The 13177-nt window shown below is 44.5% G+C and overlaps 1 protein-coding gene across 1 annotated transcript; it reads right to left on the bottom strand.

Annotated features, from left to right (window-relative positions):
• Positions 1 to 6843: 6843 nt before the first annotated feature.
• Positions 6844 to 12993, bottom strand: LOC124690957. The gene is made up of 3 exons (XM_047224266.1): positions 12867 to 12993; positions 12079 to 12481; positions 6844 to 7371 (listed from the first exon to the last, which is right to left on the bottom strand). Exons 1-3 carry the CDS (start codon positions 12991 to 12993, stop codon positions 7092 to 7094), a joined length of 810 nt encoding a protein of 269 aa, XP_047080222.1. The 3' UTR covers positions 6844 to 7091.
• Between the last annotated feature and the right edge of the window lie 184 nt (positions 12994 to 13177).

Below are 13177 nucleotides of genomic sequence, written 5' to 3'. Positions count from 1 at the left end.
GAATCCCCTCTCCGGCAGGGTGCCGGAGGAGATCTCCGAATCCCCCGAGATGGGATTGGCGGCGGCGGCGTCTCCGGAAGGTTTTCCGTATCGTGGTTTTTCGCATCGGGGGTTTCGCGACGGAGGCTTTAAGTAGGCGGAAGGGCGAGTCGGAGGGCCGACGAGGGGCCCACACCATAGGGCGGCGCGGGCCCCTCCTTGGCCGCGCCGCCTTGTGGTGTCGCCACCTCGTGGCCCCACTTCGTATGCTCTTCGGTCTTCCGGAAGGTTCGTGGCAAAATAGGACCCCGGGTCTTTGTTTCGTCCAATTCCGAGAATATTTCGTTACTAGGATTTCGAAACCAAAAACAGCAGAAAACGACAGAATCGGCACTTCGGCATCTTGTTAATAGGTTAGTTCCAGAAAATGCACGAATATGACATAAAGTGTGCATAAAACATGTAGGTATCATCAATAATATGGCATGGAACATAAGAAATTATCGATACGTCGGAGACGTATCAATGGACATGGCGATCGCCGCGTCCAGGTCGCCCCTCCAGGCGTCCTTGTCGTTCATGGACGCCAAGAACGCCGCCCGCAGCCCTGGGCAGTCCTCGGGGTCGTCGCTTCTGGCGATGAGCCGCTGCTGCCGTCGTACTCCACCAGCAGCGCCGCCTGCGACGCTTCCTTCGGCTCCTCCTTCACCTCCGGCTTCGGGATAAGGAGGGCGCCGCCGCGCCTCCCTTGCTGCCGCCGGCTGCCGTTGCCGCCACGCCTCGTGTTGACGGGCGTCGCCGGCTCCTCCTTGACCTCCCGTTTGGGGACGGTGTAGGGCGCCGACCGGTACGACGAGGACGGCGTCGATCGCGCCGGTCCCGAGGAAGAAGAGTGCGAGGAGGACGAGTACGTCGTCCTCCTCGGCTGCCATTGAGGAGACGGCGGCGGCGACGACGGCATCTCCAACCTTGGAGCGCCGTTGTGGATGCCGCGGATGACGTTGTCGAGGGTGCGCCCCGGAACGCCCCAGAACAGGGCGCGGCCATCCTTGTTCCAGCTGTTGGGGCCGCCGACGAGGTTGTCGGTGCTGTGCATCTCGACGTCGTACTTCGCCTTGAAGTACGTCGTCCACCAGGCGTCGTTGTTGTTGACCGCCCACGTTGGATCCAACCGCTCCTCGGCGGTGAGTTGAGCCCGCCGGGCCTTGATGGCGTCCCTCCATTGATCCGTGTCCGGCTTCGGCGGCGGCGGGATGCCAATGCCGTTCACGGCCATCTTCCAGCCGCCGTTGCTTGGCAGCCGCATGTCCGGCCGGACTGGATACCGGGCGTGGTACAGCACCCACGCCTCCGGCACGGTGAGGCTGCCGCGGCCGAAGCCGTTCGCCGCGGCGATCTTGCGGGAGGACGAGCTCGACATTTTTGGAGCGGCGAGGAGAAGATCTGGGAGGGGGGAGGCGGCGGCGACGATAAGGATTGTGAGCGGCGAGAACCGCAGGGCGTCTTAAAACAGCGGCGGCAGCGGGTGGTTGCACGCAATAACTCCGGCGCGGACGGCCACGCGGCCATGCACGGCGAGACGCGTCCTCGCGTCGCCTGGGAAAATAGGGACGCCATTAACGTCGCTTGACCAAAGGTAGGCGACGGGGTTTTAGCCTTCCGTGCCGCTGACGGGTCGGCCCCGCCACTCCCCGCCTCGCTTTTCGTTGTGTCCGGCGTGCTCGGTGCGTCCCCTGTGGGACGGGGACGGGCTCGGGGCGCCGGACACCGTATAGGGGCGCGCCGGACAAAAATGGGCTTTGGGGGACGCGGCTGGAACGGTTTTTTGTCCGGCGCGCCCCAAATCCCTTTGGGGGACGCTTTAGGGGACGCGGCTGGAGATGCTCTAAGCAACTCAAGATCGACTCTTTTTTTTTACTCAAGTAGAAATCCACTGGAAAAGAAATGAGCTGAGCATGAAGCTCTTATATAGCTTGTTAATATAATAACGAGTAATATAGTTTGGATGTGGCGTTTTGGCTATCTGGTGTATATGCTCCATTTGTTTAACATGCATTCTAATATAAGAAAATGGTAAATATATATTTTTAGAAAGTGTAGCATAATCCATATCCCGTGTGCTCACAAAGTTGGTGCAAGAAAAACCGACCTTTTGTGTGTCCTTTGCAAAATGAAAAAATTCGGTCCTAAAATAAGTCTTCTCATGAGACATTTTTTTGTTTCTATTTTTTACACAAGCCACTGAAAATGTCGCCTTTCGAGAAACTTCATCATGCACACATAGAATGTTGAGATAATCGTGCAAAGTTATTCTAAAATATTTAACATTTTGAATTTTTATTCATGGGTAACGGGCTCCGAGATCAATAGTGCATCACCAAATATTTATAGTATATGTTAAAGGATCCTGTCTCGAAAAGGATGTCATGCGACATTTTTTTCTAGGTCGAGGGACTATGATAGTTTAATATCTTATATGTTGTGGATGTGATTTATTCCTTCTACCATGAATGTGATTTAATTAAGAAATACAAGAAGGTTAATTTCTTCCTTCAATATGTTGTGGATGAGATTTTTGTTCCTCCTTTATAAAAAATATTGATTTTTTCCTTTTATTTTTCTTAGCTCAAAAGTAGCTCGATCGAGATCATTACAAGTTGAGCATGAACCAATTTTTGTAAATCGGCCCAGTTTCAGCTCAGCTCGAATTTTAGTATGAGCTAACTTAATCATAGTCCAACTCGCTTGACTTGACTAGTTTGTAGCCCTGGTCGACCATATATCAAATTATATGCTTAGATTCATGTGTACTTTTGCCGAAGGCGGTGGCCCACATTCCCATGGACAGACTCTTCTTATTAGTCGGTGGTAGCCTGGGTCAGGGATTTCCCTTAGAACGAAAATGAATTGATCAAATCATTTTTCTTTTGCTTCTCTCTTTTGTAATTTCTCCGCATGAACGTTACACTGCATTCGGTAATTTTGTTTCATAACCAAAATTGATAGTTTAGGCCTGGGTTGTAACTTGTAATACACTCTTCGCTCCATATTAATTTGTTGTCACAATTTTTTTATCTAGATACAGCTAAATCAGCAATAACTATTATAGAATAGAAGGAGTATCTTCCAAAAATTTCCTAGTTCGGCTGAACTGCTAAAGTTCTTGCAAGTGACTCTAACTCGATTCGGTTGCCCGCACGTATTAATCGGGTGCAGTACAACACCACCTCAGCCACCTGCGAGCGCGTCAGCGTCAAAACTCGTTTCTAGCCCGATCATACTAATATTTCAGTCGAAGCGAATGGCAGGCGCTTGGGGCAATCCTGCATATCTATCATGCCGGCCGGGGCCCCACGCAACAGTCATCCATCGCCACCCACATACAACTACGACCTTACAAGTAATGCAAAGCCAAAAATAATAATCCTCAAAGCATTAGTACACATGCTGTGTCGACATGTATTAATTTGGAGTACGTAAGTATAGCTACCAAGCAGATACCGATGGTTCGACCCTTCGCTTTCACGGCCGGCGGATGGATTAATCAACGAGACCAAATTAAGTTAGGCGCAGGTGCTTGCTAGCTAACTGCTGTACTCCAGTGCTAATATATACTGAGCTCGGACGCAAGAATGGATTCGAGCTCGATTGATTGATTGACTGATAAGTGCCTCCGGCGAGCTCGTCTGATATTCTGATGGCTCCGGCTCAGCGAAGGTCGTGGCAGTTAGGTAGCGCGATTTGGACGCTAGCAGCAGCTTGCTCGGATCGATGGACGATGGCTGCCGCCGACGATCGACGGCGACGTGCGCGCTAAGCATCAGCTACCACTGTAGACCCCGGCCTCCCCGTCTTTAAGTACAGGTCATCACTCGCTGCCACGTACTGGTCTTTCCGCTAACATCTCGCCATTTCGGTTGTTAACGAAATCAATTGATCCATAGGACGCGACTATTGTTGTGCGAAAATGGATATGGCAATTGTTATTCTGACAACATTCTAAATGTACATTTTTCTGAATTGTATCTGCGACTACTTTGTCGGTCGACGAAGCGGCTCAGTTTCGTCGGTCCGTCGAACTGTATCCCCGCAAAACAAATAGAACCTGTTCATCCGTTCTAGTCTACTACCCTACAGTATTGTTACCTGACTATTTGCCTAAGCTAAGCTTGGGCAGCGGTACTATCTGCAACTTAATCAATTCGCGAGGTGGACCTCCTGTAATACTGACCTGGCATCGCCCCTGAATCCGACGTGCCACTGGCCACCTTTCCAGCTGGCACAAGCCGCCAAGCGGTCGCCACCGCCACGTCGGACCGCACCACGCTAGCTAGCTTGTGGTGTTTGTTTAGTGCCACGGCTGCCTGCCGTTGCGACTTGCTAATCACGTAGGTGAGCTCTCAGCTAATTCCATATGCATATGCTCCAACAAAGCTAGGCTAGCATTGTTACTTAATTATCACAAACTAAATTAGTTAACAAGTACTTGCATCGGGCATGCACATATTGTACCTTTGCGGATGCATGTACTCCTATATTTTTCGTTGGTATTGCTTCTAAGATACCCCTCCTATGTTGCACCATCATTATTGGCCTGGCCGGGGGAGTACCATGAGAGGTGATGAAAACTGGTCAAGGGCATATCTTGGATCGCATGCTCGGCCAGGAAAAGAAATGGTTTGAAAATGGGAAAGGAAAAGCATAGATAAAAGAATATTAATAAAGAAAAACTGGGAAACATGGGATCACGATGGTTGCATGCGCGCCAGTTCTGAACCGAGGGTCCAACTCCAGCTGCTAATCTATTGCTTAGGTTATGCGGGCGTATAAAGAAAAGAAAAAGAAAAAGGAGAATCTTCCAGCCTTTTATTAGGCTTGTTTAATCGTATCGGAGAAATGGTAAGAAAAAAATTAATATTCCGTCAATTTAATGAACTTGTACTTAAATTCCATCACTCGGTATTGACAGTTACTCACATTTTACCCCCCAAAATGTGACACTTGCTCACATGGCAGTAACTTGTGAAAGTATTTCATGCTGATGCACGGTATGCACAGCAATAAAATGTCGGCCAAGAAAAACAAACAAGCAATCTTGTAGCCTAGTGAAACGGAAAGAAAAACATGGAAGCATACTAGTTCAGGTTGCCACGGAATGGGAAAGCATGAGAAAGCGGAGACAAAGGAAAGGGAAAGGAGTGAGCTCTATAGCGTATGGGCGTCGGTCGGCTCATGTGGGGGGTGGCAGGAGTACATGCTACACAACAACATAGGCGACTACGAGTACATTTTTGTTTTTGCGGCACAGCTCACCAGGTATTGTTGGTGGTGACGCGCTGATGCCGATGTCTCCCCATGCGGAGCGTCGGCCACCGACACGGCGACCGCACCGCCTGCTGCCCGTACACAGAACCGGCGATCGTCGGTGACTTAAGTAATACTCCAGTATACAGTACAAGGAGTACATTGTTTGGGGTTATATATTTTTTGTTAGATTTTTTTAGCCTCGGGATTTCCATCGGATCATAGTTCAGAGATGTCAAATGGTCCCGGTCAAACTGCCCTGTCCAACCACATTGCCCAACTATTTTTTATTTTAGCTACAACCAGCCTTGAACAAAACATAGAGTATACAAGTACTGTATCAAAATTTGCAAATTGACCAGCAAATAAAACACAAAAATCAGCACGAGCAGTGTGCGGTTGGGCATTTTTGGTGGGCACCATTCAAGTCGACACATTCTAAAATCTTCAAAAGTTATGGAGTATAATATATGTGTACAGTGGATGACATAACGATTATCTGAAAATATGATCGAAAAATCCCATCAAACTTTGAAAATAACTACTTTTTGAGGGATTGGAAATAGTAACTCTTTGTTCACTTTTTATTTCTGGACAACTACTTCGTTCTGTTCACCCCGGGTGACACTATCCGTCCTCCATGTGCGAGTACCATTATTTCGCTAACCTAAAGAGAAAGTTAAGTTGAGGCCGATCTGAATCTGGAAGCCAGGGTACGTGTACTGCATAATGCCGGGCACAAACAAAAGGGAAGGCACATATAAATAGCGTTAGAATTCGTTGAGATCACATGCATTATGCACAGATCCAACGATCTCGCCTCACCTGCTGTGCTGGTGGTGTGGTGCGGAGATGATGATCAGTTCAGATGAGCTTCTCTTCTCTCTTCCAGGACAGTGCGTGCATGCGTCCCATGTGACATGTTCTTCAGTTCCATCTCCCCCACCCCACCCACCCAACAGCAAAATCTCGCCCCCATTTCCTCCCCTCAAACGGAATCGGCTCTACACAACAGGAACATCATCAGCAATGCTCCAACAACCATACAGTTGAGAGGGGAAAAGGGGGCCGTTACGGGCGTACCTGGTTTGGTGTCAAGAACATCATAAAGAGACCACTATGCCACCTAGTGTACTGGCACCCTCTCTGCTGACAGGCAACAGTCCCAGGGTGCACCCTTTAGGGTTCATGTTTTGAATTGCTGCATGAGAAAAGAAAAGTTGAAATTTATGAGGAACCAAAGATGTACGGCGCACCGAGATAATGTGGATTGTACCTTACAGTTCCACAGCACAGAGCAGCAGAGACACACACCTGAACCAGCACAGGGAGACTACAACATCGAGTTCCGAACATGTGATTCGTATCTGGGAACAATCTTCATAAGTATTGTCAGTCATTAGAATGAGAGGCAAAGCAGAACACCCTGCATAACTGAATAAACTCTGTGATGAAAACCAAAGGAACTTGTGTACATGACAACAACTGGGATGCATGGAAGCTCTAAGATTTTTCTGTTGCTCCCCAGGCTACTTGCCAGGAGTTCTGGGTCAGATCATCTGAAGAAATGAAGTCTACGACATCCTTACGCCTTTTTGAAACAATATACTGTAGCTGTTATATGATATACATGTATGATATGTACCCTGTACTATACATCAACTGCTATACATGAGAAGAGACGTGCTGGGGCACCTCCGTAGTACCTCTGAAGTATCAACATATCAGCTCTGTAGCATCTACACAGCGTCGCTGTAGTATCTACAAGTCTCATTTCTTGTGGTCTGATACTCTGAAACTGTAACCGCCTAATTCTTGGGCACTAGCTTCATCATGAAGTCGTATCGCACTCCTTCAGCTATCTTAGGTGCTGGCCACTTGGCATCTTCTGGTACACGGATGCTTTTGTAACCTTGGCTTTTGTACAGACGCAGCGCGGCAAGGTTACTTACATCACAGTGCAAGGCCACAGACCGGCATCCCCAACTCCTAGCTCGTGCCTCGGCTTCCGCGACAAGCATCTTAGCGATTCCTTTTCGACGTTCCTCCTTTCGAACCGCGACGTTTGCTATGTATGCAATACCTGTTCTGCATATATTTGGAAGGAACTTGGGTGACTTTCATGAAAAGAAACTACTTGCTGCATGTACATATTCAGAACACTTCATGCAGAATGATCTGCGTGAAAAGGTTTTGCAATGCTGGCGACTTCATGCAGACTAAATTAGTACAGCCAATTTCAGGCTGAAAGTTTTCCTATTGAGGGAATATTTTAGAATGAGTCGACTCAGGTAATTGTGTCCAATACTCAGATGAATGTCACAAGAGGACCCATTCCCTCAAACTTTCTTGATGAAGCAAAGCATATACATGGTCCCCCCTATTATTTCATATTTCTCCAACTTTATGCAGGTAAAGAGCCTGCATTTCGTATCGGTAGGGAGTAGCTATAAAGTAGAACATATTAGGAAATTGACATCTCAACAGAACATGACTATAAAGTAAACATAGATACTAGATAGAACCGGGAAAATTGAGAAGTATGATCTAGTACCTAAACATATTACTGTCGGACAAGATTGTCAAGGTTGAATAGTATTCCAGTGATTTTAAAAGCTGCACTAGAGATGCATGAAGCTTGCCCTATGATTTTAAAGAACACCCAGGGTTTTGCATATTATTTTCATTGAGCAGAAAGTGTGTCCTATACTAGATACATAGTTATATTGAGTTGTGCATTCTCAAAATATGGTAGACATCAGGATTCAAATGAATGTTTATTCTTTTTATTGGTTGCTTTTCTATATATTTTGTTTTCTGAAACTATCAGAATTGATATTGCACAAGTTGTTGCATCTTATCCCAATCGAGCTTCGAATGGTAACACTTTTTACAATGAATTGTTAAAATAAACAGCAATTAACTAATATTGTGCTAATACACTTGCCACTAAATTGGCTGGGTACTGCATTTTATTCAAATACCTGCACATAGGTTGAGTACTGTCATCTTATACTTGTGTTGATATTTTTCATTTCTACAAGTAAACCCATAGTTTTACAGGTTTGGGTTCAATTCGAACCATGAAGTTTATTTGCGGTAAACAGAAGGGTCATCTGAAACTATAACATTCACCTTAGCCATTCTATGTTATGCTATAGGCACTCTAGATGACCACATAGCCTTTTGGTTCTAGTCAAGTACAAAAGGAAAGACACACAACCAAAAAGAAAAAGGTACACATCAATACATAACCATAGAAGGAAGCACAAGAACTCATGCATCCAGGCAAGATAATAACAACATTTTGGTTTGAGAAACTGAAATGCATTATGTAGTCAAGAATTACATGAGTCATCATGATTTAGACAAGAAAAGGTTACAGAACTACATATTACTACCATGTCATAGTGCGATGAGCGTAAATCATATTGTCTTATAACCTATGAGCGCAATCCTGGAACATAGATCACAGAACATGTTGAGTAGATTTATGCCATTTGAGGAGTTTATACCAGATGGATTCTCAGGAACCTAAGTGAGAAGATGATGTGATACATCTCTTTGCAAAGCTACAACATGCACTAGTGAAAGAGCAACACAGCAATGCTAAGTTTCCACACTGCTGCTGTTAGTATGACAGAATAAGATTTTTTTTTATCACACAGGAGAGGCGCTCTCCAAAGATTGAGTCGATGAATTATTAAAATAATGTTTTGAGAGTACTCCTATACACATTTAATATGGCATGTTCTAAGATACTCCTATGTTGCATCATTATTGGCCGGGAGAATACTATAAAAGCCAAGTGGGTGGCTAGTAGGTGATGAAAAACTGGTCAAGGCATATCTGGGATCACATGCTAGACCCAGAAAGAAATAGTATGGAAATTTAAAAGGAAAAGGGGAAAAAAAAGAAAATAATTGGAAAACATGGGATCACGATGGTTGCATGTGCACCACCTTCATAGTTCTGGACCGAGTGACCAACAACTAATCTATTGCTTAGGTTATGTTAGCGCATACAAAGAAATAAAAGAATCTTCCTGTCTTTAGGTTTGTATAATTGCCTCAGAGATATGGAAAGAAACAAAATCACATTCATCAAATTAATTTAACTTTGTATTTGCAGCCAGTATTGACATGTAGGACCAGTGCCTTGGAAAAAAATCAGCTGGACCCCACAAAAACAGCAACTTGTGAAACATTTTACTGATGCACAATAGTCATCATAGGATAGGAAAATGTAGAGCAAGCAAGGTAAATAAATAATTAATCTTGTAGCCTAGTGAAAAAGAAAAACATACTAATAGCTACTAACCATAAAACATACTACCTCTGTTTCGATGAATAAAGGCTTATAAATTTAGTCAAAAGTCAAATCTTGCAAATTTTGACCAAATATAAAGAACAAAATATAAACATCTACAACATGAAACGAATATATTATTATTTTTTTAAAATGAATCTACTAATATTTATTTGGTATCGTAATTGTTTATATTTTTTCTAAACATCGGTCAAACTTAGATGATGTTGACTTTTAACTAAATTTGTAAGCCTTAATCATTGGAACGGAGGGAGTATTGCTGCTGCTGGCTAACGGAATGGAAAAGCATATGAGAAAAGCATTCACACTGGAAAGGGAAAGGAGTGAGCCAGCGTCAGTAGGTGGCATGGCAGGAGTATATGCTACAAAACACAAGGGACTACTGGGGTTTGCGGCACAGCTCACCAGGTGTTGGTGACGCTCTGATAGCAACGTCACTAAGCGCAGATGCTGGTGGGAAAAGAATTGGCGACCGACAAGGCGACTGCACGGCCGCTAAATTTGACGACACTGGCCTTTTGTGATAATAATACACTTGCCACTAAATTTGCTGGGTATTGCATTTTATTCAAATGCATCCACATAGTTTGAGTACTGGAATCTTATACTCGTGATGATGTTTTTCATCTTGTACAAGTTAAAGCACAGTTTTATGGGTTTGGATTCGTTTCGAACTATGGTTTGTTTGTGGTGAAGAGAATGGTCATCTGAAACTATAACATTCAACTGAGAATTCTATGTTCATGGTGTAGGTACACTAGATGACTATAAACTTTTGGTTCTAGTCAAGCACAAGAAGACAGACACAAACAAAAAGGAAAAAGTAATGGGGTCCCCAGATCCCACATCAATATATAACTATAAAAGGAAGCAGAGCAACTACGCATAAAGATAGAACAACAATTTATTTTTTAGAAACTAAAATGCATTATATAATCGAGAATTACATGAGTCATCATAATTAGAAAAAAGACTACAAGATTAGTTGATTACGCATTACTATCATGCCATAGTGCGATGAGGCGTAAATCCTGTTATCTTATAACCTGTGACTAAATTGAATATGCAATCCTGGAACACAGGTCACAGAACATTCTAAGTAATCATGCTTATGATTGTATGGTATGCGATTGATAAAATATATGACCAGTATTCTTAGAAGACTGATGCAGTGAGACAATGACGTGATACTTCCTTTTGCAAAGCTATATGACATGCACTATCAAAATAGCAACATGGCAACACCAAGTTTGTCCACTCTTTCTGGTAGCATGGCAGAATAAGAAAAAAAAATACCACAGGGGAGAGGCACTCTCAAAAGATTCAGTTGATGAATTATTTTTCAAAATGTTTTGGAGAAACAGTTACATGCACATTTAATATAGCATGACTTGAGGATGTTAGACTTTGCTTTCCAAGTTAGACTAGAATCAGTACGATTTACTGTCTTTGTTCTAATATTTGCGTTCAACCTTTTTAGTTCTCGAAATGCAGCTACAAAGGTGGTTTGAATGCAAGGAACTAATTTTAGTTTGAGGTAAATATTTTAGATGTCTTGATTTTTTTTTAGTTTGGGTAATTTTTTTCTTGTCTCGAGTGCTTTAAAGAAAATTGTTTACCCTGAGCCATTATTTGAGGCAAGGAGCTTTTACAAATTTTCCACAAGAGATATAGGAAACCTATCTTCCATCAGTTTTGAATAAAATCACCAATATCAGCTCCCCAGCCTGTTCCTATTTTGGGGAAGAAAACTAGTACACATTTTATTCTTGGCAACTTGCTTATTATTATCTCCTGTGCTTCTAATCATCTGCCACAACCAACTAAGCTAAAAAAAGATTTGACGGTTGAGTTTTGGTTCGGCCGGTTGGCTTTCCATAGAGTGCAGAACTAGTTTTTCACTTCTGGTAACTCTAATATTTTCTCAGGTATTTCCTTACATCTGGAGTTAGCTAAGGACACCCCACTTCTGTTTTAGGCTTCCCATGGAGGTTTAGAACTAGGTAACAAGAGTAGAATGTTATGTTGTCTATCACCTTTAATTGTGCAGATTCTTGACTATAATATTATATTGGTATTCCATGACAGGTTATGCTAACAGCGTGACTGCTGAATTAAGTCGAGAATATCAAACGTAGTGCATATCAAAGTCAAGACAACAAGGTAGGTGCAAATAGCTATCAGACACAGGATGATGCACTTACATGTCTAAAAAAAAATAGCATCTAAAATAGCTATTGGAACTGTGTTGATACCCACATCTCCTTGTAGAATAGATATAATAGGTAAGCCATGAAGAAGTAATGAGAACTCTGATATTACACGAAATAAACAAATGACATAATGATATGGGTGCTATAGAAACATTTATAGCTTATAGTTGCACCTACACATGCCTAAACAATTTTAGCATCTAGAAACTGCAAAAAACTTGCGTATTTAAGTTTAAAGCAAATAGCGATGTACCTTCTCTGCTTGAGAGGCCCCCGTCTTGGAAGGTAGTCCGCCACCGTGTCGACCGTGAGAATACCAGCAATGGACCCTTTACTGACACCATACTTCCCACGAAACTCGGCATCCGTCAGATCGCCACACTCGATACTGATAGCGCTGTTAGCTGCAGCAGGGTTAACCGCGACAAGGCACGTCCTCGTGCAGCCAGGTGGAACCGCGAAACCGGATAGGAGGGCGATGTAACGGTCAAGCCGGAGAACGAGGTCTAACGGGAACTTGTAGCCCGGAAAGAAGGAGCCGCAGTGGGTGTCTGCAACTTCCCAGCAGTCCTCTAGCCGTGCATCTCGGACGACGATGCCCGTCCCAGGGTACAGAGACGGCAGCAGTTCGACCGCTTGGCTGGCGTAGCATATTCCTGTAAATAAGCATGGATGCCAAATATGTCAAGGGGTCATGGCCACAGAAACAGCAAGCTGGTACTGTGCAGTAATGTTCACAAACAAAAATGGCATTCAGACGTATGCTAACAATAAATAACATGCTAAATGCGCAAACTACTAGGTTCAGTTCTAGAATTAGGCTCATTTGGCGGCGATAGGGGATTGGTAATAGCCACACGGCAAAGCCAAATGCCCAATTGGGGCCGACCTACTACGCTTCCATTCTCGTTCAGGATACACAAGTACAGAATTACGCATGCCGAATCATATCTGGTGTGATAATTGACTGGGTTCGGCGTAACCTGGTGACCCAGTGCCCTGTGACGGATTTCAATCAGAGGGGAGAGTGGAGGCAAGGACCTGCGGTGGGTTTGGAGGGGAACGACGAGCGGTGGCGCTGGACGGCGGATCGGCGGCCGTGGCGGATAGGCGAAGAGGATACCGACGGCGACGAGGAGCGCGGCAAGCCTAGCAGCGCCGGCGGCATCATGGCCTCCTCCTCCCACCTCCGCCTCGCCTCCTCCGCTCCTTCGCTGTCTCCACTGGATTTTTTTTTAATCCCGCAAGCCAACTAGAATGCGCTTTCCTGCTTGAGAACGTATTCTGTCGAGATATACGTAAAGAGTATGTGCGCCTTCACTTTCATTTTACGTAACCCGAAGGAATACGTT

The sequence above is a fragment of the Lolium rigidum genome, chromosome 2 (assembly GCF_022539505.1).
Source record: "Lolium rigidum isolate FL_2022 chromosome 2, APGP_CSIRO_Lrig_0.1, whole genome shotgun sequence".
Lineage (NCBI taxonomy): Eukaryota > Viridiplantae > Streptophyta > Magnoliopsida > Poales > Poaceae > Lolium > Lolium rigidum.
Note: the sequence above shows the minus strand (reverse complement) of the source record. Positions and strands in the feature narration are given on the sequence as shown.